This window comes from Pezoporus wallicus, unplaced genomic scaffold, assembly GCF_028554395.1.
Source record: "Pezoporus wallicus isolate ANWC-B61680 ecotype Strahan unplaced genomic scaffold, APGP_CSIRO_Pwel_v1 contig_4322, whole genome shotgun sequence".
Lineage (NCBI taxonomy): Eukaryota > Metazoa > Chordata > Aves > Psittaciformes > Psittacidae > Pezoporus > Pezoporus wallicus.
Genome location: NW_026637224.1, coordinates 1,364,010 through 1,389,130, shown reverse-complemented (window position 1 = coordinate 1,389,130; position 25,121 = coordinate 1,364,010). Strand labels below are relative to the sequence as shown.

At 36.9% G+C, this 25,121-nt stretch overlaps 1 protein-coding gene across 3 annotated transcripts in view; it reads left to right on the top strand.

Annotated features, from left to right (window-relative positions):
* TMEM161B (transmembrane protein 161B) overlaps positions 1-15,274 on the top strand; it is a 39,432-nt gene extending 24,158 nt beyond the window's left edge. Inside the window, exons 6-12 of one of the 3 annotated variants that reach the window (XM_057404286.1) lie at positions 3,996-4,147; positions 4,744-4,804; positions 6,498-6,638; positions 10,053-10,166; positions 11,197-11,371; positions 13,032-13,128; positions 13,982-15,274. In XM_057404286.1, coding sequence (XP_057260269.1) covers positions 3,996-4,147; positions 4,744-4,804; positions 6,498-6,638; positions 10,053-10,166; positions 11,197-11,371; positions 13,032-13,128; positions 13,982-14,259 — 1,018 coding nt within the window. In that variant the 3' untranslated portion in view covers positions 14,260-15,274. The remainder of the gene's footprint in view (positions 1-3,995; positions 4,148-4,743; positions 4,805-6,497; positions 6,639-10,052; positions 10,167-11,196; positions 11,372-13,031; positions 13,129-13,981) is intronic. The other 2 variants (XM_057404288.1, XM_057404287.1) reach the window with 2 other exon arrangements.
* The last annotated feature ends 9,847 nt before the right edge of the window (positions 15,275-25,121 follow it).

The following is a 25,121-nucleotide window of genomic DNA, read 5'->3' as shown; positions in this document are numbered from 1 at the left end:
TTTGGGTGAAGTTGTGAATTTGAATTTGTTATTGGCAGGGGGAAAGAAGCAGCTATTGCTTAAGAAATCAGAAGTGAAAGCCAACACTTTTGACTCCCATTTTGAGGATGAGGGGGAGGTTAATAGTGCTAATGGAAAAACAAGCTTCAAATACTAAAGCCACAATGCACTCTTAAATGTATTGGTGGCAGCCAAATCTCGGTTATAGCCAATTTAAATAGTTTTACAATGATTGCAACTCTAGATGAAACAGACTTGCGAATTATACATTGCAGAAAAATCCACTGCAGTTAATTCTTTCTTAGAGTGGTATTTGAATACAGTCCTAATTACTGCTTTCGTTTGGTCATCAATTCAGGGCAAAACCAAATGCAGAAAGTAAAAAAGATGAAGTTGCCTGGCAGTGCAAGGTTTCTGCCTCAGTAGTGTGAACATGCAAGTAGTTATTAGAGTATTTTTTTTTAATTATTCCTTTCTCGCCTGCTATTTTTATGTAAATTGAGCCTAAACCAGCATTTCCAGTTTTTATTCTCATCTGGCTGAAGCACTTGGGAATACATTGCACATTTGGACCTGGAGAAGGTTGAAACATACCTAGTATTCCCTGCATGTTAGAAGCGCATTAGCAATATTTTCTTGCTAGCTTTGCTACGTGACTAGAAGGGAAATAAGATCCAATAGAATAGTTATTAAAAATGAAAGGTCATGTGCTAAAATCTAAATTTTATGTAGAAGCTGTGAACAGTCAGTTGCATGCTTCAGCATTTTTATATCTAGGCATGTGTTGTCTAAGGGATCAATATTGTTTTGAGGTTTTGGTAACGGGCAGTATACTTCAGAAAGTTCTTAAGGAATTCTGTCAGTTTGTTGGGATGGGAGAAATTTCACAGAAGCTAAAGTTTATAATTCATAAGGCACTTCTGAAAGAATATGCAGATTTGGGAAAGTCTAGAGAATAATGACCTGATAGGCAGAAATAAATAAATTCTGGAAAATAAGAAACTTGTGTACAAGTGTAACCTAGTACTAGGTAGTTTAAGAGTTGTTAATCATACAAAGGGAACAAATGGTCAGAACTAGTTTTCTATGACTTTGTACAACTTTCACTTACTTATTTTTTCCTGTGGCATTAAATAGACGTTGTTTTTATTGAAGGCTTCTGCACAAAGTAGGTGATTTTGTAGAAATCCTTGTGAAGTCAATGCTTCGTAGTATTGAATTTACGTAATAACCTATATGGTTCCTGGACTGATGGGATGAAGTAGTGTGATCCTGTGCAGTCTGAGGGGTTAGTGGCAATGCAGAAGGCTGCAGTACCGGGAAGCACAGTCTAAACTTTATATTAGAGTTAACATTTTCGTAAATACATTAATATTATTTCAAGCATTATGGCTTTTTGGATGAAGGAGGATGGTGCAAAGGGTGAAATATAACAAAGGGTGAAATATAAGGTATTGATAACAGTCCTCATGATCATGGGAACCTAGGCAGGTGAAAAGAGATGTAAAAAGAGAACTGGCTCATTTCGTGTGTTGTGCCATCAGGCCTCTGGAATGTTGAGAATATTTTAAAATGTGTTCAACTATTTACTAATTCACTATGTCAAGGCCAGAATTTATTAATCATAATGTGTGAGAAAAATTTTGTTGACTTCAAATTTTCAATTGAAAGCAGTCAGTTTTGTGTTTTGATGACAGATATTTCTTCTGTTTCATGTACTAAGGATTGTACTAAGAACTGTGCTAAGGATTTGGCTGACAGAATGACCAACAAAAGCTTAGCGAAGTTGGAAGATTGGAATTTTTTTCAGTTGTGTCTTCTAGAAACAGATGTTTTGATTCAGTGCAGTAGCCAACTATTAGCATTTTTTTATGTTCATAGTGTAGATATTCAGAAAAAAAAATCCAGAAATTAATCTGGTGTTGGTCCCAAAGTGCTTTATTAGTGGCTCTTCTGGTTTTGGCTGGGATAGCAGCTTCCTGATAGCTGGTACAGTGCTGTGTGGCTTTAGTCTGAGAATAACACTGGTAACACACTGATGTTTTAGTTGTTGCTGAGCAGTGCTTACCTTGACTAACAGTCACATGTAGTTTGCATAATCATTCATTGATATATTGCGTACTGAATCTGTACTGTAATTGGAATTTACTGTCAGTATGCTTTCTTTTTTTCTAATGGCATTTTCAACATCCTTTAGGCACAGTCTGTAGTTGAAAATAAAGTGTCTAGGGGGTTATAAATCTCTTTATAGGTTAGGACTATTGATCAGAAAGTATTATGAAGTCCTTTGTATAACTTCAGGATTTTGAATCGATGTACATTCAGTTTGTGATTGATATCCCTAGGTGTTAAAAGATGCCTGGCTTTAAGAATGCCATTAGAGAAACAGAGCTTTCGAGAACATGGTCTGTATGACCTATTATGTACCTGTGTTCTGGATGAGCTATGTCTTCTTTCTGTGATTTATGAAGGGAGCTTAAGTTGATTACTGTTCATTTAGAGTTATTAGATGCTGTCCCTAGGCCACTTTCTCGTGCGTGTGAGTACCTCTTTGCATATGCATGAAATACAGCAGTATGCATGATAAATATGTGCTGGCTAATGAAGTGCAATATTGCATAATCATATAGTTTCTTGAGAGATTAACTGATGACTGTTCGTATGTATTACTGAATGGATACTCTAAAATGTGTTTTCTTGCAGTCTACATCTTAAAACACTTCCAGCATTTAAAAAAAAGTGCAAATATGAATTAATGTTATTGCATAGTTGAAAAAAGGCTACAATTTATACTTAAAACCATTTTTTTTCCTTTTTCTTTTCATTTTTTCAAAGCAGGTCATGTGTGGAGTGATCTCTAGCTACTGGAAATGGACTGGAAATTGCATGCCATTAAAAAAAAAAAGCCCACAATTGTAATGGGCTGCAGTAATAAGCGAAGTTCATCCTAATCTTCCGTTTAACTTTGGAGATAACTTCTGTGTTTAGAAATGTGTTAAAAAGGAGTATACTCAATAAGCATTTTAAAAGCAGCTTTGTAACAGAGCAGGTGATGTCTTAGATGTTTGTATTTGTGGCACTAGGGTTACATGAAAGGACTTAATATATCATACTAGACTGTAATGGGTTTTATTTTTTGTTTGTTTTTTTTTCCACAAGATGAGCATGGGATAGCTTTTTCTTTCCTACATACTACTAAACAAAGCACTTGTTTTACTATCTTTGATAGGTAAAAATTTCAAAGACATGCATGTGAAAGTGGGGAAATCTAACCTTCATCTTTCATCTGTTTTCTCTTTAGTAAACAGAAATGTAATAATTAAGCAACAATCATCACAGTTTTTTGTAAGGCAGATCTACACTCCCTATGTGCAGATACAGTTAATAAGTTTTATCCCATTATGGATAAAAGTGCCTGTTGGAACGCTGAGTTCTTGCTGTTTGCATGGCTGTTGTACCTTGCATTCAGGAAGAACACATATAGCAGCTCTGTGGTTAAGAATGTTTATTCACTTCCCCACCATCACAGTTGTTGCATTCAGAAGTAATATTTTGCATTTTGTAATTGATGTATTAAATCCTGAGTTATGCTAGTTCGATGGAGTATTTTTCATTTGTATCAATAATTTGCATTGAATATATGGTTGTGCTATGTTTGGTTTGTTCTAACTTACATTTATGTAATTGTTTAAACTGTGGTTTAATTCTTTTGGGTTGATAGTGAATATTGCTGCAGTTGACTATAAATAAACAAGCCAAAATCAAAGCTATATTCCAGAGTAATGTATTCCTGGCTACCCCTTGTGTGATTATTTTGCTTTACAGTATTCTGTAATATTAAGCTGAAATTGGCTGAGCACATTAGTTAAAAAAAAAATAAAAAATAATTGTGTATCATAGAACAGCCCTAGTGTAGATAACCAAAATACCCCTTTATATTTCTTAAATTTAGTTATTTTACAAACCTAATTTTCCTTGACCTTTTTCATGTGAAGCAAGGTACTATTTTCATTGACTACCCATTATTTCAAAGTAGAGGATGGAGGTGAAAGATCAGTCTGTGTCACCTTTGGTTTCTTTTTCTTTGTGAAAGCAATGGCAATTCTCATTGTGACAGAAAACTATCTAGAGTTTGGACTGGAATCAGGTAACTCCTATCTTAAGTGCTCACAACACCTCTAGTGATTGCATGACCTGAAAAATTTATTTCCAGACTTTTAGGTGTTTTTGAGAATATTTGCTTTAAAAAGAACTCTCATACACTTCTAAGAAATTCTGCTTTGAAGAAATTCTGCTTCAGAATGCAGATTCTGAAGGCCATCCTGTGTGTTTTCCCCACTTGTTTTAAATAGTGAAGTAGTTGCCTAGGTTGTTTGTTTTGTTAATTATATTTGTCTTCCAGTTTTACATTTAACCTGTTTTGCCTTCTTAGAGTAAACTAAAGCTCCTTTACTGGAAAAAAAAACAAACCAAACACTTGTATTTGTAAAAAATAATGTTAATTTTATTCATGTTCCTGAAGCTTACAAATACCAGAGATGTTAAAATTCAAACTTTATTGCATACTAATTAGACGTAATGCAATATGTGGCTATGATATGTGGCTATAATATATGGCATATGAAAGATCTATGCTAGACAGAAGGGAAATTTGTTTGAAATAATAACTTTTATATAGTGTTTTATTTCAGGAAGGGATTCTTCGTTTGTACACTAATAAAATAGATATATGTGTCTCTGCAGGATTCTCAAATTTCTCCGAAAGTGCTATGCAATTTCTTGAAAAGCAGGGCCTGGAATCCCAGTAAGTTTCTGGAAATATGTTTGTCTCGTTTATGTGTGCATTTGTAACTGAAGCACTTGGACTTTCTTAGCAAGCATTTGTCTTGCATATTTTCCTCTTTGTACATACTTAAAATTTCTATAGTAATGTGAAGAGTTGAGTTAATGAAAATAATTCATCAATACAAGTTAATTGAGTTGCAGTTGTGTTTTCTGTTTTTAACTTGGAGACAGTTTCTACCCTGACATTTTGGTTGTAGTTCATAAAACATAGTTCAAAATTATAAAGATATTTTTCAATGTAATTCCCCTCAGCTTTGTAAGTATTGCTTAAAGCAGGTGATGGGTTATTTTTTGCCATGCCAGTCACATGCAGGAGGGTGAGGGTGCGGGTGCCAAAGCTGCAGATGGAGCTTGTTACAAAGTTGACATTGAGAGTAAATTTTGGTGTTCAGTCCTGTTTTCAGGTTGTCATAGCATTTTACTGTTACGCAAAAACATCTGCTTGCTACAGGACGTCCAAGTTTTGAACAGACTCTTGAAGGAACATTCCGTAGGTTGTAATTTTGCATAAATATACAGTTGCTATCATAGACAGCCTTTGTATATAGCAAAATAGATTTTGATTCTTTCCTTACACACTTGCTCTAAAATTATTCATGGGGCGTGTCATCAGTGTGGAAGGGCACTTTGGATGTTTTGCATGGAAGTCGTCAAGTATCATGCAGAAGCTATGGAATGTATTTTTGAGGAATGGAAGTTTCCTTAAGCTAGTATGTCATTTATGAATAAACTAATGGGAAACCCTTACCTGAATCCTATGGGTTTTCTTCACCTTGATTTTCCTATGCTATTGCAAGATTGCTAACTTCTGTATTACTTTTCCTGTTAAGTGTTTATTTTTTAACTTTTGTATGATGCTTTGGCTGTTTACAACAGCAGCTGAATTTGTGATAGTGTCTCTTAGTAATGTATATGACAAAGATTAAGACAGAATCTGAATCTCATGTGGTTTACAAGATTTATTTTTGTTTCTCTTTAATCTGTGTTGGTTACATGTTGTTTGGTTTTGGCTTTGTTTTTTTGGTTGTTTTGGTTTCTTGGTGTTGGTTATGTTTTTTTTTGTTTTGTTTTGTTTTTCTTTTTGTGTTATCCAGTGTTAAATCTGTAATTCAGTTTCTTTTCCTGAATTTTTCTCATATACTCAATAATTCATGAAAGCAAACCACATTAAGCATTTGGAAGAGTTACTTGTCCACATGTATGTTTTAAATCTGTGAGAAACTGCAGTAATGAGTGTGTGATGGAGCTTTTTTATGGGTAAAGGTAGAATGTAAGTAGCATAACTTGAATATCCATTTTGTCTTTGACCAGTTAAACATGATGCATCTGTTCCTCTCTTAAAAACACAATGATTAGATTTCTGTTATATGATTTGCTGTTAATTCCAATTAAAATTACTCTTTTTTTTTTTTCTCTACAAACAAACAATGTCTATAGGCAATAGCTCAGGTTTGCTGTTTGTCTGGGAAATAAATACTTGACCTTTTTTGTTTTAGCTCCTGATTGGTTTGTAATAAAGCTGTTATTCCAGAGTAGGACTATAGAATACTGTTTGCTTCTTTATTTGTTAGATACTGTTGAAAGTAATCTCTGATACCCCACCCCCCGACTTCCTCCCCAAGAAAATGCTTATTTCCTTTCTTTTCTTTTAGGGGTCCTGTGTCTAAACTAACCTTCAAATTGTTCCTGGCTGTTCTGTGTTCACTTATTGGTGCTTTTTTGACATTCCCTGGCTTGCGACTGGCTCAAATGCATCTGGATGCTCTGAATTTAGCAACAGAAAAAATAACACAGTAAGAGAAAAATCTATGCACATAGGTATACTACTGAGTCTTAAATCTTTAATGTCTGAAAATAAAGCAAACTATTCCAACAAGAAGGTGGTGACTAAGCCTTCTATTGCTGCCTGCTTTTCTTACCTTGAGCAGACTTGCCACCTGCCTCTTTCTGCTCAACCTGTGCTCTGCCAGTCTTGTTACATTCTTTGCCTTGTAATTAGAGTCCCAATTAAATGAGCTTTCCTTTTCTCCTGCAAAAGCTCCACCATGAATATTTCTGCTTACTGCTTCCTTTTCCCCATCATATCTTCTCGGAAGTTAAGATGACTTTCAGGAAGCAGAGGTGCAACCACAGGAATTTTTGTTTTTACACCCCCACCTCCAGGTGACCATCATGCATTTCATATATTCAGGGTAAAATACAATGAAAAAATGACCCAGAATATTTAATAAGGGTCAGACGTTAATATGAGTTTAAGGGAATATTTTAATTTTCAGCTGTCCTTAAGTTTGGTAGTAAAAATGTTTTCTCTGACTTAAGTGTTTCTCTTCAGCACTCTCTGGTCGAGGGAGAAACTCCATATGTCTTTGATAGCTCTCTGCCTTTGATGTTTTATACATGTTAATGACAGATTATGCAGCACAGACCATTGTGAGCCTGGTTACTTTCCTAAGAGAATCGTTATATTTTCTGATACAGAAATTATTTATGTTCAAACTGCTATTTTTTTTTTGTTGTTGTTCCCCCAGAAGTGCCCATCTTAAAAATTAATCCGTGTTTACAGTGGGTCCTTCAGTCTTGGTAAATTTATAGCTAAGTATTCTGTGCTATACTTGCACTCATTGCAGCTGAATGCATCCAGGTATAGCTGAAAGCTGTTGTCTTCTTTTATCTGCTGTTAAGTTTCTGTGTATGTGTAGGCTGTGACCCAGTCACTTCTTAGTCTGTTCTTTTCAGATAACCTAAATAAACTTCCTAGGTTTTCGTTTTTATGGTTCTCAGTATTTTAAAATTTCTTACACCTTTTCTGTATGTGTCCTCTAATTTTCCAGCATCTTCCTCTATCTGTGGACATGAGATACTAGGCAGAAATACAAACCTACTGAAACAGAAGTTCATTAATCAAGAACTGAAAGGGTTAATATCCACTAGAATGGAGTTACGAAAAATTAATCTTCTCTGACTTAATGTTTAGAGGATTTTGGAGGTGGTTGTTAAAGATAACTTTTTTCAACATCAAGCAAATTTTCAGAAGTCTACCAATATGCTGACTATTCAACTGGGACAGTATAAAAATTACGTTAAATGGATTAAAATTTGGTCATATATCAACGTAATTAGGTAATGCAATTATAAATGGAGAATCAGTGGCAAGTGATAGATTCTAACTGGCCTGAAGAGATTGGTATTTGCCCTTAGTGATGTATTTTTATCAATGAGTACGTCATTACGGACCATTTGCAATTGTTTGTCAATGACTAAATGTGAGTAGTAAATGAAGACAACATGTCACTGATGGAAAGCTCTGTAATTTGGGTGCAGGAAAACATTGTGTCTGCAGTCAGATATGTGGTCTGCTTTTAGAGGGGAAAAACCCCAACAAACCCACAAAAAAATCCCCATCCCAAACCCACAAAGCTGTCCAGAAAAATACCAGCCCCCAAACTCCTCCCCTAAACCAACTCCCCCCCACCCCCAGAAAAAAAAAACAGAAAAAAAACTCAACTAACAAAAGAATCCCCCACCAAAATAAACCCCAACCAACCAAAAACAAAACAAAACCCCCACAACCAGAAAAATCCCCAGAGGAAACAAGGTCCCTTTCCCATTATATTACAGAAAGGGAGACTTAACTTCCAGAGAGCACTGCCAAAAAAAACGCTACAGGTTAATGGTGAACTTACTTAATATACACAAAATGATTAATGTGTTTCTTTTATTTATATAGGAATTGAGTGGTATATGGGGTTTTTGTTTTTTCTTTGGTAAAAGGAATAAAAATAATCTGGAGTCCTTTTTGGTTCTGATAGCTGTTGTTTTTTGGTTTTTTTTTTTTTGTTCTTTAGAAATGTTGTTGGCTGCTTATATTTTTGGGTATTAATCAATTTGTACCATTTTCATACACATTCCCTCATTTTCCAGAATCTTTCAGCTTTTCTCCCTGTACTCGGACAGAAAGGGATTCTTGCTGCCCTTAGCATATTCCAGTCCATTAACTTGGTAGGATGTCTTAAATAAGTTGAAGCTAAGGTAAAATACTTTCACAAGTTAGTGAAATGCTTTGGACTGTTCTTCGGTGCTGTCGTGTTCCCTGTCAACACTAAGTAACTAGCAGTGCTTATTTCTTCATCAGTGGTTTAAATGTGCCTGTGATGACATCTTCTGAAATATGCAAACATCTTAATGGTTTTAGGAAGTTTAGAAATCAGAAAGGACTTGTGTTCTTCAGAATAGTACCTCATTTTTTCTATCGTGTAGAAGCTCTCTGGTTGGAGATGGAAGTATAGACAAACTGATTCTGTTAGTGAGGAAGCATTACACTAGCAAAACCACCAGATCTACAGCAGTGAAGACTTCAACTCTTTTAGTTTGATTTTAGTAATGAAAAATGGTTGGGTTGTGGGGTTTGGAGATGAAGAAGGATTCTGGAAAAAAAAATCTGGAAAACTACCTCCTTTTTTAAAATTCTGCTGTTTGTTTTGTACTGAAAGATCGCAAGAGAGTACTACTCTGCTTTTACATTGATACTGCAGTTTTGTGCAATGCTTCTAAAATGGAATAGCTGTGGTGACTTTTTTTTTTTCTTTATTTTATTTGTTTTGTTTGAATATCTAGTTGAATGTAAGTACAAGTTTCCTTTAGTCAAGGTTCCTAAGTAAAAAAACTTCATTACTTTGTTAAACTGGGAAATCTGACCTCTGAGAACTGTTTCCCCTGGTCTCTATCAATAATGAAAATTAATCTGAGTAAATTTTTAATAAAAAAGTAGTACTGTAAGAGTATATTTTTAATATATCTGATCATAATTATCTGAGATGCTAACTCTCTAGATTAAAGCTGCAATTAGCTAGTGCAATTTGATGTTATACCATCACATGGAAATTTTCGGCAACTGTCTTTTCTGTCATGTGGCTTAATGCAGGCAGCTTTTTTGGTTAGATTGTTTAGAATAAATCAGGTTTTCAGATAGTCTAAGAGCACTTTTTTAAAGCCACAGCCAGTGATTTCACAGTATGTAGTATTACTGATTTGTTGAAATGTAAGTCATACCTATAGAACAGGGAAGTAATCTTATTTAACTTCTTACCTATTTTAAAATTTGGATTTCTCCTTTTCAGTCTGTACCCCCCACTTTCAACAGTATGGTAATTGTGTTTAATAACTTCCCCTCCCCCCCCCCCCCCCTTTTTTTTTCTTATTTCTTTCAGAACTTTGCTACATATAAACTTCTTGGCACCTTTGTTTATGGTTCTACTGTGGGTAAAACCAATCACTAAGGACTACATTATGAACCCACCTTTGGGCAAAGAGAGCATCCCTTTGTAAGATTCCCTTTAAATTTTTTTTTCTGGGTTATTGAGAGCAAAACCGTAAGTCTGAGTAGTGTCCTGTGGAAATGATAGAAACATGAAAGACTTAAAATTTAATAGCATCTGCTGTCAAAGGTCTTGTGGAAGTTACAGCTGGGCTCTGAAGAGCTGATTATTTTGGAAGAATGAGAATTAGTTGCAGAATTTTGAATTTTAAGGTGGTGGTTCCCAAAATGCTGTCTTCTGGCAGTGGTTTTCTTCCTAGGGGTGGAATACCACCTCACTGTCACTTTCTGGAACCTTGTATCTTACATGTTGGGACAGGGGAGGAGTGATTTCACTGATGGCAGTCAAGATACATTGGCATGAGAATGGACCTTGGTGATTTGTCTTCAGATGCATGTGTAGATGGAATGCATATGAAATTGATAACTGAAATATTTAAAAAAACAGAAGGGAAAGGAATTTTCAGGAAGAGTGATATCTGCAATAAATATAGTATCAGTAGCATAGGTGATTGTCATTACCACTATTCGTCTAGATAATTCAGAATAGTAGTATGCAAACAGATATGATTGCCTGACACTCATAGCTTGCGAGGCTTACGAGATGCTTCTAAGGTGTTCCTCAGTTTATTTTACATGAGGGCTGTGCTATAGCAGGGTATCTAAGGCAACTGAAGTGCGCATTTGCTATCCAGAACTGTGTCTCAAAACCTGTAATTATCTGAGCGAGCTTGTATTTTAGCATCATATCTTCATTATTCAGAATTTAAGCCTTTAAAAACTGCTCTTGTTCACAGACAAATGGATACCAATGAGGATTTAATGCTGTAACAGGGCTACTAAGAAGCAGCAGTAAAGAGAGAGTCGGAGGGCAAAAGTGAATCCTACTTGCATGTGAACATAACTGTAGATTGTGTATTAAGAATTTTTGACAATGTGCTTCAAGATTCCTTTACATATGATACAAATAACTGTAGTAGTAAGTGACCGATGGAAAACAGCTTTACCTTTTTTTTTTTTTTTTTTTTTCCCCACAGGATGTCAGAAGATACTTTTGACACTGTCAGGCTGTGGATTGTAATCCTGTTGTGTGCTTTACGGTTAGGTATGATACGCCATCATTTACAGGCCTATCTGAATTTAGCCCAGAAAAGTGTGGATCAGATGAAAAAGGAAGCTGGCAGAATAAGTATGGTTGATTTGCAGAAAATGGTAAGTGTGGTGCCATGGAGGTTATGTATTCAGAGTGCTCTGTCTGTACAGATGCTTTGTTCCAATTTTTGTGTCTTCTGTGGCACCAGAGCTGAAATCTGAATGAAGCTTCCTAGGCTATATCTTATAAAAAAAGCACTATCACAGAGAAATTCTGCAAACCAAAATGTGCAGAGAGGTATCACACATTATGCAGTTGTCTTAAGTTATTGGCAAGTTGCCACAAAACAGATTACTCTCTTAGGATTGTCACTATTACTTATAGTCTTGTCCTTGGCTTAACTGAGTAGCTGAAGGTCATAAGTGGACTGTGCAGTAATTATTTGCAAATGCAGTGGCTAGCAGATTGTTTCAGGAAAATGTTAGGAAATACATGTAGCAGAACCTGGTTTAGGACAGAATTGTGCTCATTGCTGTAAGTACATAACCTTAGTTCTGGGAGCTTTCATCCTGTCTATAAACCAGTATTATTTTCTCCATACGACATGTCCTGAATCCATTTATCGAGTATCTTCATACCTTCTCTTTTCAGAAGGACATAGACACTAAATGAAGTCCTGTCTGTCTTGTTTTAGTAGCTATGTCTGCTTTATCTTCTTTCGAAACTGCCAGTAAAGTCTTTCCTATCTGTCATCCTACGGGAATTACTACTTCTTTAATTTGTTCTTTTTATCTTATTCCATCCATTTCCTTGCAATATTTTTTATCTGGTGATTTTTCTTCTATTGGTGTCTTGCTACCTTTTCTTCTCATGTAAGTTTTGTGGGTTTTTTTTTTTTTTAATGCTTGCTCATCAGAAAGCCCTTTGAGGTTTTAGAGACATTTCCATAAATGTTATTTCTGCCTTCATCTTTTTTGCCACTCTGTAGTCTGTTCTCTAAAATCCAGTTAGCTTTATTTCATTGCTTGTTTACCATTGATTTTATGACTCTTTTCCTTCTTTATTTGGTCTAGTCTTTCAAGTGAACAGCTTACATAAAATATGTAATGTGACAATTTTTGAGAAAGATGGAATAGATTGGGAGCAGTGGGAGGATAAATTTGAATGGATTTCAATGAACCATAACATATACCTGAAATACACCATTTAAATGCTGTTATTGATCAACTACTAATGAAAAGTCATCTTGTTTTTAAAATAGTCATGTTTTACATAAATCTTAAAAATACCTTGCTTTCAAAAAAGGGCTGCAATATTAATCAAACTTTTATTTGCTTCATGAGGCTTTGGACTGTAACTACAACTTCATTTTTGAAATGGGATTTAGTTTGTAAATCACTGGGGACTTAAAAAAATATAAACATGTTTAGCTGGATTCTGGTGTGTTGAAAGGGGAACCTTTGAATGATGATACATAATTTACAGAAGTAAAATTATTTCTGTTCCTTACAACAGAACTAATACTTTTAATTATTTGCTTTCAAGTCTTTCTGTCAGATTTGTAAACATCTTGAAACTAGAGTTCATTATAGGGATTTCTTCAGTAGGTCTTTTGAAGACTATATGTCACATGCCAAGATGTGCTGGAAAACTTTTAAAACAGCTTTAACGCATAAATACCCTCTTTTTTAATAAATTGCTTGTTTTTTTCTAGACTTGTTCATAAGGGTTTGCTCTGATCAGCTTGAACTCATGAATTACTCTTTTCTGTTTTCCCAGGTGGCTCGGGTATTCTATTATCTTTGTGTAATTGCACTGCAGTATGTTGCACCTTTGGTAATGCTCCTCCACACAACTCTGCTCTTGAAAACACTAGGTAAGCAAAATTGGATAAACAAAAATATGTTCTGCTCTATGCAGGGCTCTTACATTTTCAGCTTACTGAAGAAAATTAGAATGTAAGGTACCTGCAATACAGAAATTTACTGTAGTTCCCTGCAGTATAAAACATTCTGATGTGTGGCTTTTAAGCCATCCTTTTCTGTTGCTGCTTTTGACATCTTTCAATTATATGCTAATTTATTTATGAGAAGTTGTGCAATACAGCCAGTAATGCTCTTTACTTCTGTTGAAATGTCTCTTAAAAAGTATTTTAAAAGTGAGCTGTATAAAGCATTGATGGTTGAACCTTATGAGCAGCTGTTAAGGGATTTTTAGTTTTTTTTCAGCTTTTCAGTCTTCAGTACACATTTGAATGGAAATTGCGAGATACGGGGTTCATTTCATTGCTGGGAGAGCTGATGTCGCTCTTGGGGTCTTTTTTTTCTTCTTTCTTTCTTGTGAGGGATGTCTTTCACAGCCTGCTATGCAATCATGGCATTCTTTTTGCAAAATGTCAATGGAAAGAGATAGGCTTTATTAGGCACTGATTTATCCCATTCTGGAGTAGACATCTACATCTGGTAAGATGAATCATACCCAACACTGACAGGGTTCCCAAGGCAGCTATGTCACATCTTCACATCTGGATGTTGGGTTGTCAAAAGGTAAGATGAATCCTAATAGCTCACTGGTATGATCAGGATGACATACAGTTAGTATTTACCAAGTTATAAGAACTTCTGGTTTTGTGTGTGTGAAAAATATATATGATGATCTATAAAGTGATAGAAATAACAGAACTTGAATTTAAATCTACAAAAAATGTATTACTTGTTTCTTTTTAACAGGTAATTATTCTTGGGGCATCTACCCAGAACTGAATTCTGACACTCCAGTAGAAAACAGTCTGCTTCCCAGTTCAGTTTATTCTGAGTATCCACCTGCTGAGGGAAAGATGAAAGTAACTGTAGTACAAATAACAATGGCTTTGGGAAGCCTAAAGAATATTTTCACTCCTCTCCTGTTCCGGGGACTCCTGTCTTTCCTCACCTGGTGGATTGCTGCTTGCCTCTTTTCTACAAGCCTTTTTGGGCTTTTCTATCACCAGTACCTGACTGTCGCCTGAACAGGTCAACCGGGAAAGCATATGTGAAGTCAACTACTAGATACAAACCCAGGTGACCAAGAAGAGGTGAAGAGAAAAGAACTATAAATGAAGAGAAAACATATCAGAATTTTTTTTAAACACTTCCTCTGTGTTCTCAGGGTGAATATTCATATAATGTTTAAAATCGCAACTGAGTTTGTTATTTTTTGTTACCCAAATGGTAGGTAACTAGTTGAATTATAGTATCGGGACTCAGTGACATTATTGTTTGGCAGGTGGTGACAAAAAGATATGACCTCTGGTATCTTGGTTTCCATAAACAGCAAGCCAGCCTCAAAAGTTTGTGTTATAAGCATCAACAGTCAGTGACTGAGCTGTGTCAGAAGGGTAGTGGTTATAGTGGTGGTGGCTGCCTATCAGTTAAATCTTGAAACTGAGCCATACAATGGAAGGAGATTGGGGATTTAAAAAAAAATAAATAATACTGTTGGATAGCTCTTGATCACTTTTCTCTGTGAAAAATGAAAAAGTCCAACAGAACAAAAGAGATACTGTATATTACAGTAAGGAAAGTTGTATCAGATTTAAAGTTAACAGGAATAGATGCATGGGCCTGACAGGTATTGCTGCCTAAATATTTTGCAGGAATGCTTGTGCAGTAAGAGAAGAGTTATAAAAAACATACTATTTCAGTACCTGCAGTCATTTTAAAGTAGTGGCCATCTGTATTGGTGCTAGTATTGATCCACAGATTCCATTTGAATCTTTTAAATTTCTTTTCAGGTAATAGATAAATTCCATTGAATTCACGAAACAATAGAAGAATAGTGACACCAGTCAAACATTTCAAAACAAAATAGTTTAATCCTGCTGACTGAGACTGTATGTATCTCTGCAGTGTACATAAAAATATATATTATATATTAAATATATAATATATATGAAGTTATATAATATGGAATCTTTATTTTAGATTACTGAATGTGTCTTACAGGGCCATGGGAGAGGGATGTATGTGTATCTAGTAATTCCCAGATCCCTATTAAAGTGAATTTTTTTTTTTTTTTTTAATTTTTTTGGAAGTTCAGTTCAAAGGGCTGTTTTTGGTGCCTTTTCAAAGGTACTTAGCTATACTAAAGAACTTAGGCTCTTTGGGAAGAAAAGATCTACTTAAAACTCTTAATTTTGAAATTTCTGCTTTCTCAGATCATCATCTTTTGCCACTCTAATCTGTGTTACCTTGGCCATATAGTAACAACCAGTATCTCTTGGCTTCAGAAACAGATTTTCTGTTCAATAAAACAGCTATAGGAAGGAGGAGCAAAGCATTAACTTTACAAGCTTTGCTTAACTGGAAGGATAGATTCCAAGTATAAAACCATTGCAAAAAAAAAAGTAGAATGACAATTTTTCAAATGTTTTGTGTAACTGCAGAAGAGGAGTGGGGATTTATATGCAGTAACTTTTTTAAAAAGTTAATATTATACTTTGCAGAGGTCAGTGGTATTTTTAACTAATACTAGCTGTTTTGATGTTATCGTTCTTTCTCTCCTGAATTTGCATACAGCTTTGGCATACATCAAGCATTTATAAATGGAAAAGCTTAACTATTTAATATGTAGCAAACCTACCATGTGGGAAAACAAACTCAATGAAATGTGGAAAATCAACAGTTTAAGCTGGTGATAAATAGTCTTACTATGTTGAATGCCTTTTAAGTTATTTATTAGTTTATTAAATTGCATTTACTAGGGAAAGATTTTTGTACACCAGCTAGTACCTATCGCATGCATTGAGGATGTCTGAGAACACCTTGCATGAGTCTGCTGGTTTCATTGTAGTGTGGTATTTCAGTGCTACTGGTGCAGCAATCTTTGGTTGGTGTTTTTTTGTTTTTGTTTTTTTTTTTTTTTAACACCAGCTTTTCGTAATTAACAGGGATGAAGGCTTAACTCTGTGAATTGGCCTAAAGAAAAATACTTGACATCATAGATTCAGACCTCAAAACATGCCTAGGAAATGTCTTTCAGATGAACAGAATGACATATGATGACAGCTTCAGCAATGCTGGACATGCTTTCTATTGATTCGAGATGTATCATTACTAACATAATTAATAAGGTCAGCTTTTAAATTAAAGTTAGGTATCCACTGTTAATGTTTTATTCAGGAAAATAAAGCGATATAGGGCAGTTGATTCTGACACTGAACTTGGCTGATGAAGCTTACTATAGAGAGGATTTAACCTATTGTTGCAACTGAAGGATGGGAGTAAACTTGGATGGAGATGACATCAACATAATGCTAAGTAACAAAGTTTCTGTTGGCGTAGGTATTTTGGAAGCTCATAAGTAAAACTGAGCTGTAGTTAGGTTGCACCCAGCAAAGATTATGTGCATAGCTGAGCTTCACAGAGCTTTTGGTAAGAGCTCATGCTGTCTTACTCTTCAGATGTCGCACTGATCACAGTAAAAAATGGGCACCTGGATGTTGTAAGTTTGAGATGAGTGCTTACTCTTTCATTGTTCTGCAGAACAGAATGGCTGACCTGGTTGGCAGTCTGATCCGAGTGGGAGATGATCTTTGTTTGGATCCATTTAATCCTTACGTGAGTGTAGGAGGCTTATTAAAAACTAAAATATAGCAAAAAATGCCTTTGAAATGTGAGGTGACAGTGAAACAAGAGGGAGCATATTGCAGTGGTTGTGAGCAGTGCTTCCTACAACTACATGACATGCTCAAAAGTGACTGTTTAATAAAATAGCAGCCCTGATAGTCCTGACTTCCATGTAAGTTTCAAAGCAGCATCTGCTCTCTTCTTTGTAAGTTGCTTAGAAACAGCAGCAAGCAAATGGTGTTATTTCTTCATGGGTAACTTTATCGGCACCGAAGAGGAGGAATCATCTTGCAGAAATGGTAAACCGGGTTAAACATTACTGAAATCTTAGTAACTTTTATTCAGTATTCTTAAACATTTAGTCTTGCTTTTTCCCACTACCTAAGTAGTTTCAGAGACTTTAGAAGGAAAGGTGCCTTTGACAGAGAATCAGCATTTTTTTCTTTCCTTATTTTGTCCTTAATTCTGATCTTGCTTTCTCTCTCCAGTAATGTGACTGTTAGCTTTATTTCTCTTTCCTGTCCACAGCTTTTTTCTTGTATTCCCTACAGAAAACTGATTGGGCTAAATTAGTTGAGGGTTGTATTTTGATTTTTATTGTTTTGGTTTAAATTAATCTATTTGGTTTAATGAATCTGTTTTTGAAGGATTAGTTCCTTTGTTTAAATAACTTTGAATTTCAGCTGAAATATGAACAAACTTATTAATGATTGTTCAAACACTCCACTGTTATTATGGTAGTCCCTTTAGACAAAATATTAAAAGTCGTGATAAATCCAAGTCTTCCAGCAAATTCAGGGAAGCCCAGACATAACACTTGAGCTGTTTCTGAGCTTAGAGGAGTTGATTAAGAAGAGGAGAAGAGATTATAACAAGCCTTTTCTTCCACTTCGCAGGCAGTGTTCTTAGCCAGTGCTTGTCCTGTTTTGGAACTTTCTTAAGCTGCAGGCTTTGCCAGGTTTTCAGGTATTTTTAGCTGCACAGTTTTTAGTTCTTCCAAACTCCTTTAGCATAACAATCAAGTGATAAAGTGATGGGGAATAAACAAGTAGTATTGATGCAAAAGAACATCTTTGTACAGAAAGATGTGCTTTAGAAAAGTCATTCCTATAACAGTTCTCCTTTGAGTCACAAGTACTGCGAGATGTGTGAATAGAGATGTGTGCTTATGTGGGTTGTAAAGCCAAACACACCTACAAACAAAAAAGCCACCAGAATACATCAACAGCACAATTGGGTAGCATAACCTCAGTCTGTAAAACAGTTGGAAAATACAGAAATGTCAACTGGCTTAAAAGGAATAATGGAAAGTTTTGTACTTTGTCTCAGTAATTGTGGTAATTGAGGTCTTGGACATACCACAGAGAAAACTGAAAGCATCTAATCTTAAAAGCTGTTGGAAGGCTCTACAAGGGAAAAGGTCTTATGCTTCTTTATTCTCAAAGCCCTTTTGAACATTAGCTTGTTTTTCCAGAGAAGATTTTGAAGTTTTAAAAAGCTCCACGCTTTGTCACACAGCTCAGTTTGCACATTTATTTGTTTTCCACAAACCCCGAGACTTAACCCCACAGTTAATTTTGTCACTACAGATTTACCAGAAAGTTTTAGTTCAGATTGAAGAATTAAGTGCACAGAGAAAATGGAAGTGTTCAATGAAAATGAGGTCAAAGAAAATTGTGTGTTGTCTTGGAGAAGTCTTGAGATTTTGCTCAGCCACAATAGAAAGAGAGGAAGGCAACAGCAGATCACTTGTATCCAAAATAAAATTTTAAATGTGAATGTTTACCATTATGAGCACATAAGACTGTTATTTTCAGCATCTGCAGCCTAAATCCCAAGTGGTAAACTAAGAGCAATATTTTGACCTCACTCATAATTACTCTAAAGAGCATCTAGGCAACAAGTGTTGGAGCCAGATGTCTGGTCTAGTTAGGCAAGCTGATGTAAAGCACTCAGCCTGTGCTTTGGAGTGATTTTTGTGCAATTTCTTCTTTAGGAAGGTCTGTCATGTTTCATGGCTTTGGCAGTGCATGCACTGATATAGATGGCATGTCTCATCTCCTTCTAACACCATGCTGAAAGGTCTTCCTCTTCTGGGGGTGAGATCATGAGGCCAAGATGTTATTTCAGGGCTGATTTACTGACATCTCTATATGCTGCACTTTTTCCAGTCTTTTCACTGTGGACTGCCAGGAGAGTAATGCTGCACTGGACATTGTTTTGCCTGCCAGTATATATGTATTTTTTATAACTTTGATTTCAGTGGTGTTTTTAATGGAAATTGTGTTTAATCCTGATACCATGGATCATTTTTTTTTTTTTTATTAATGTCAGTGCCTGCAAGCAGATGTCAAATACTTTTACACTAAATTTTGGTTGTAAAACTTGATGTCCAGACTGAAGTATTAACAAGTATGCATTTTTTTATTGCAGGGTGAAATCCACCTGTAAATACCAGACTTTTTCCATACATGACACATCAGTCACAGATTTTCATTTGGATTCACATTTCTGTCAGCAACACGCTTATGTGTATGACTCTGCTGTTTATAAAGCAAACACACTTCAGTAGAGTTTTGAGAGTAGCTTTTTACAAACCTCCTCAGTAGCAGGCCATTTCTATTTTATAATGTTGCTAAGAATTTTTTAAAGCTTGGCTTAAAAGATCTGTTCTTCTGGCAAGCCTTGTTCTCTTTCCCTCTGTTCACTGTAAATCCACTTCCTGTATATGTTCTAAGTTTCAAGAATGGGGATTTATAGTATTTTTTATAATAACCTGGAACAAATTAAAGCGCAACAAAAGTTTTGTTTCGTAAATACAGTTCATACCCATGTCATGGTGTGCCAACAGTTTAATTTTCCTCTCTTCAGTCATTCCTTTGTCCCCTTGTAACAATCTTGCATGTTTCGCTACGTAAGGTCTTCTAGGAGGACTACATAAATACTCTGTAATATCAATCACAGGAATCTGTATGTTTTGGTCTTCCCACTTATTTGAGCAAATGTTAATGTAAAGATGCTATTATATAATTTAAAATTTCTCATAAGGTAGACTGGTTGCAAATTGCACAGGGAACATCCTCCAAGCTGTAAATATTTTACTTTATGTTTCTTTGTTGCTGGGAACACACATAAATTCAGTGTTGCTGTTCTGTTAATAGTCTCTTTTTCTTGTCTTTTTAAGTAAAAAGCATATTATGCATTCTGCTCTTGAACAAACCTAAGAAAAGACTTCCCTCCCTTCGTTCAGTATTTGCCAAATGAGAAAGACTCTGATGCTATTTATGTAAATTCCAGCTTCCTCTTATTGCTAAATTACTGTTAAAATATGATTTTTGTAGTTACACCTTTATGAGTATTAAGAACATCATGCTTCACAGCGAAGATGGTGTCAGATGGTTGTTGTGTTGTATTGGCATGTCCCTGACCAGTGGTGCATTACCTGTGGCTGATTCAAAACAAATTGTTCCGTTTGCTTTATGCTGGAAAGGTTCATCAGGATATGTGAACAGGAAAACACAGCACTTGTTGGAGATGCTAAGGATATGCTGTCTTCTGGGTTGGGGCTTTGTGAGCGTTTGTTGGTTAGTGTCTGGGATTGCTTTCCCTTAGTCGGTGTGGTAAATACTTAGGTACAACTACTACAAATAATAAACAAACTACAGTAATGTTGCATTCTTTTTATACACTGTGGACTAAAGTGCCTAAATGAGGGTGATCTCTAGAACACGCTTTAAATTTCTTGTGTAAACATTTGTGGTTGTTTTGCTACATAATAGGGTATTAACTTTTGGAAAGAAAATGCAAGGCCTGCTAGCCCTTAATATGGGATCTGCTATAAACTTACTAGTTTCGGCATTAGAATGTCTGTGTGTGTTTATGGGTTATTACACATTGGAGGCAAGTAAGATTTTGAAGATATCTTTTCCATTCCCATTACTGTGATAATAATGTAACAGCTTTGCCAACCTCCTAACTGGCATGTAACACCACACTGTGACCTGTGCATTCAGTTTTCATAGAACCATAGAATCATGGAATTGTTTGGGTTGGAAGGGAGCTTAAAGCTCATCCAGTTCCAACCCCCTGCCACAGGCAGGGGCACCTTCCACTAGACCAGGTTGCTCCAAGCCCCATCCAACCTGGCCTTGAGCACTACCAGGGTTGGGGCAGCCACAGCTTCAGTGGCTGTGAGCCACAGCCAGTGCCTCATCACTCTCACAGGGAAGAACTTCCTAAGATCTCATCTCAGTCTCCCCTCTGTCAGGTTAAAGCCATTCCCCCGTGTCCTGTCCCTAGAGGTCCTCGTAAGAAGCTTCTTTCCAGATTTCTTGTTGGCCCCTTTAGGTGTTGGAAGACTGTTACAAGGTCCCGCTGGAGCCTTCTCTTCTCCAGCCTGAACAAGCCTAACTCTCAGCCTCTCTGCACAGGAGAGGTGCTCCAGGCTTTCTTTTATGCCTGAGAGAGAGGACTTAAACAGTTCTGGAAGGGCTGACTGTTAGTTAACAAGGTTTTGTAGTGACACCCTGGGTGTCAGTTGTGCCCCAGTTGTGCAGCCACATGGGTGACTTCAGTCAGGTAAGTGGTTCTGCTTGAGCTCAGATGCACTGAAGTTCACTGCATCTGTATGGATTTGGGGTACAAAGAGCACAGAGGAGCTGGATTGTAACACTGCTGGCTGTCACCGAGCAAAGAGGCTTCAAGGGAAAAGGCACAACTAACTCCTTGAACCCAGCACCCACTGTTGGGGTGTTGAAAAGTGAAACCACCCTTTCTTCCCTTCAGCTACTTCCGAGGGCAGCAAGAGCTGGAGGTGGAGCCTGCCTGGTCTGGTTCAGCAGGAAAATTAAAACAGTGAGGAAACAGCAGGTGCCTACCCCTGAGTTAATTATGCATCCTAAACATGAAGTGCTTGTAAGTGGAGATGGTATGGCTGGTTCAAATCTACCAAAGGAAGCCATCCTCTGAGGGAGGCTTATAAAAGCACTTTGAGCTTTCAGCTCTAAAAAATGGCTGTAGCAATCCGTACTGTATGTAGTACACAGTTTGGGGAAAACTTGCTCCAGTAAGCTTACTAAACATTTCCTTACACTATTTGTAAGAAATAGCCTGTTTTACTGTAGGGCATTTAAGAAGCTGGTTCTGTGTTGCTTAATGTTACCATGTATCAAGCAGCATTTTATTAATGTGAAAATAGTAAGAATTAATTTGTCATCTAAACACCTAAATCCCTCTAATGTCAGTAAATTTTGCACAGTGAAACAAGATTATACTTTATTTTCCCCCATTCATTCTGTTGAAGTGCTATAATTTAATACTGGTTTTATAATGTACATATTGCTAAAATTAAATTTATATCTACTAGCTGGTAATACCACAGCAAATGGAAGAGAAACTCTGATATCTGCTGTATATCAACTGCCCCACCAACTTGCCTGCCTTTGTAAAGTGTTGATCAGTGTCAGATATTTGATGTTTACTGCGGGGATGCTCATATAGTACTTCAGTGTCCCAGCACGTACTCTGCATGCCTTGCATTTGTGCAGTGTAAAATGATAGACTGTTTTTATTTAGGTTTAAAAAAGACTGAAACAATCTTCCATTATTTTATATAGTATTTCCCATATCCAAAACAGAACTATTTCTAAAGCCAAAGATCAATAAATGTTTATTGTCTATCAGTGTGATTTTTGATTTCTGTATTTTGTGTGGTATATCCCATTTGTTATCAACTTGTTTGAAATATACAGGTTTCCCAAAGAATGTGTGATAACCAACTACTTTTCCGTTTCTATGCCAGCCTAAATGATTTTTCTTTTTAGACATAATTGGCAATACTCTTTATCCCCTCCTTGTTTGGGGTACTGCAGAGTAAACAGTTTTCTAGTATATATACAGACAATGTCTATTCACATAAATAAAGCAGTTTACCCGCAAAGAACCACTTAGAGGTTTGATGAAAATGTTTTAATTTCTGTGAGTTTCAGAATCAAAATCTGGGAACAATTTACCTTCCTGGGAAAAAGACTGGCTGTGCAACGTCGTGCATGGCAGAGATGCTAAATTTCCTAGGACCCTTGCAGGATTTATGAGCTTTCTTGACCATCACCCTTCCTGATGGGAAACCACTTAAAAGGGGGTTGTATTTGTGTAGTGGTTTAAACCCAGTCAGGCAACTCATTCACTCACTCCCCCGCTTCTTTCCCTCTCCCTACTCCCGGAGGGACAGAGAGGAGAATCAAAAGAATGCAACTCCCACAGGTTGAGATAAGAACAGTTTAGTAACTAAGGTATAACACAGATCACTACTGCTACCACCAATAATAATAATGATAAAGGAAATAACAAGGGAAGAGAATATAACACCTCACCACCAGCGGACCAATAACTTGTCCCCCAGCCCTAACCAAGCACCAACTGATACCTCCTCCAACCCTGCAGTCACCCACCCCTTCCGGGTAACTCCCAGTTACCTCCTGGGCATGACGTGCTGTGGTATGGAATACCTCTTTGGTCAGTTTGGGTCAGGTGTCCTGTCTCTGCTTCCTCCCGGCTTCCCCTCCTCCCTGGCAGAACATGAGCCTCACAAAGTCCTTGGCCAAACCAAAACATCCTTGTTATCAGCTCTGTTCCCGAGCCGGAAGTCAAAACACTGCACCGCACCAGCTACCAGGAAGGAGAAAAATGACTGCTACTGCTGAACCCAGGACAATTTGCTGTCTTAAAAAAAGAAATGTGTTTGAAAACACATTACATGGTCTGTCCTAACAGCATTGAGAAGAAAAATACTTAATGACATCTTGTGACCTTTGGGGTTTTTCTGTTGGATTTTGGGAATATCAGAGTTGGTTATGCACTCATTTTCTTTCCATGTGTGCCATACATACAGATGAATGATGCTAAAACTGCTCAGATAGCGCTGCAGTGATAAAAAAATCCTTGAGGAAAACAGTCTCCTTCAACCTACAACCAAAGGGGTACCAAAGACCCTTCAATTATGAAGTACAGTCCTATTGCTGAGAAGAAAAGTACCCCACAGTCCCTAGGAATCATAGAATCTCAGGCTGGTTTGTGTTGGAAGGGACCTTAAAACACACGAGTTCTGACCCTATACCACAGGCAGGGACACCTTCCACTAGACCAGGTTGCTCCAAGCCCTGTCCAAACTGGCCTTGTCTTGTTTTTCAGGGTGGTGATTTGAAAGTATATGAGGCTGTAGAACTTTGATCAAAAGTCCTGAAAGTGGTCAAACCTACCTTCGTTAATAGGATGACTTTAACACCATGGTTAGGAGGAAGATAAAGCATGATGGTGGGAAATCTGTCTCGGAAGCATCTGCGCCTTTTGCTTTCTCCATGCAACCTAAACCTTGAGACTCTACAATCCCATAGACTTTGCAGGAGAATTGTTAGCCTGTTTTTTAGTCCATCCTTCTACTTCAGGTAAGTGGTGATGATACTTTGCTACTTCCAAGTTAATTAATCAGTCTTAATAAGCTCGCTAGGCCCTGGCAGATAAACCTCAGGTTGTAAAGGGTGGGGCCAGTTCTGCGCATGCTGTGCCTCACCTAAAAAATCCACTGTGCAGGCCCAAAAGCGACAGGCAAGGGACGAAATGTCAGGTGATAAGATGCACTGGAAGTCGCAGACCCAACCCTGCATGCAGGCAGTTCAGGACACTGGTTGCTCGAGACTGACCCAGGAGATGACAAGTCTTGTTCAGCAACATCCTGAATGACCAAGCAGCCTTTTTTTTCAAGGAGAGCACTGCTTGCTCCATATGGAGAGAGGCCTAGAAAAGGTGGCCTAACCCCAGCTCATCTCCCCCTCTACCTGGTTGGCTAGCTGCGGCCAACGAGCATCTTCTGTTGTGGTCGATTAAAGACAAAGAGACAAAGGCATACACCTGCCTCCAAAGGTGTGTCCAGATTGACACTCCCATGTTGGAACATCAGAAACATGCTTGATACAGTGAACAGCGGACGTCCTGAGTGCAGTTCTGGGCTAATTGCCCATGAATTGTCACGGCTTAACATCGATACTGTTGTTCTCAGTGAAGTTCACTTTCATGAGGAAAGTAGCCTTAAAGAACATGGTGCCGGCTATACACTCTACTGAAAGTCATGGAGTTGGCTTCATGATTAAAAACTCCATCATCTCTAAACTTGAAAATCTGCCAATAGGTCATTTCGATCGTGTTATCTCCCTACATCTTCCACTACACAATAAGCAACATGTTGTCCTTTTCAGCATATATGCTCCAA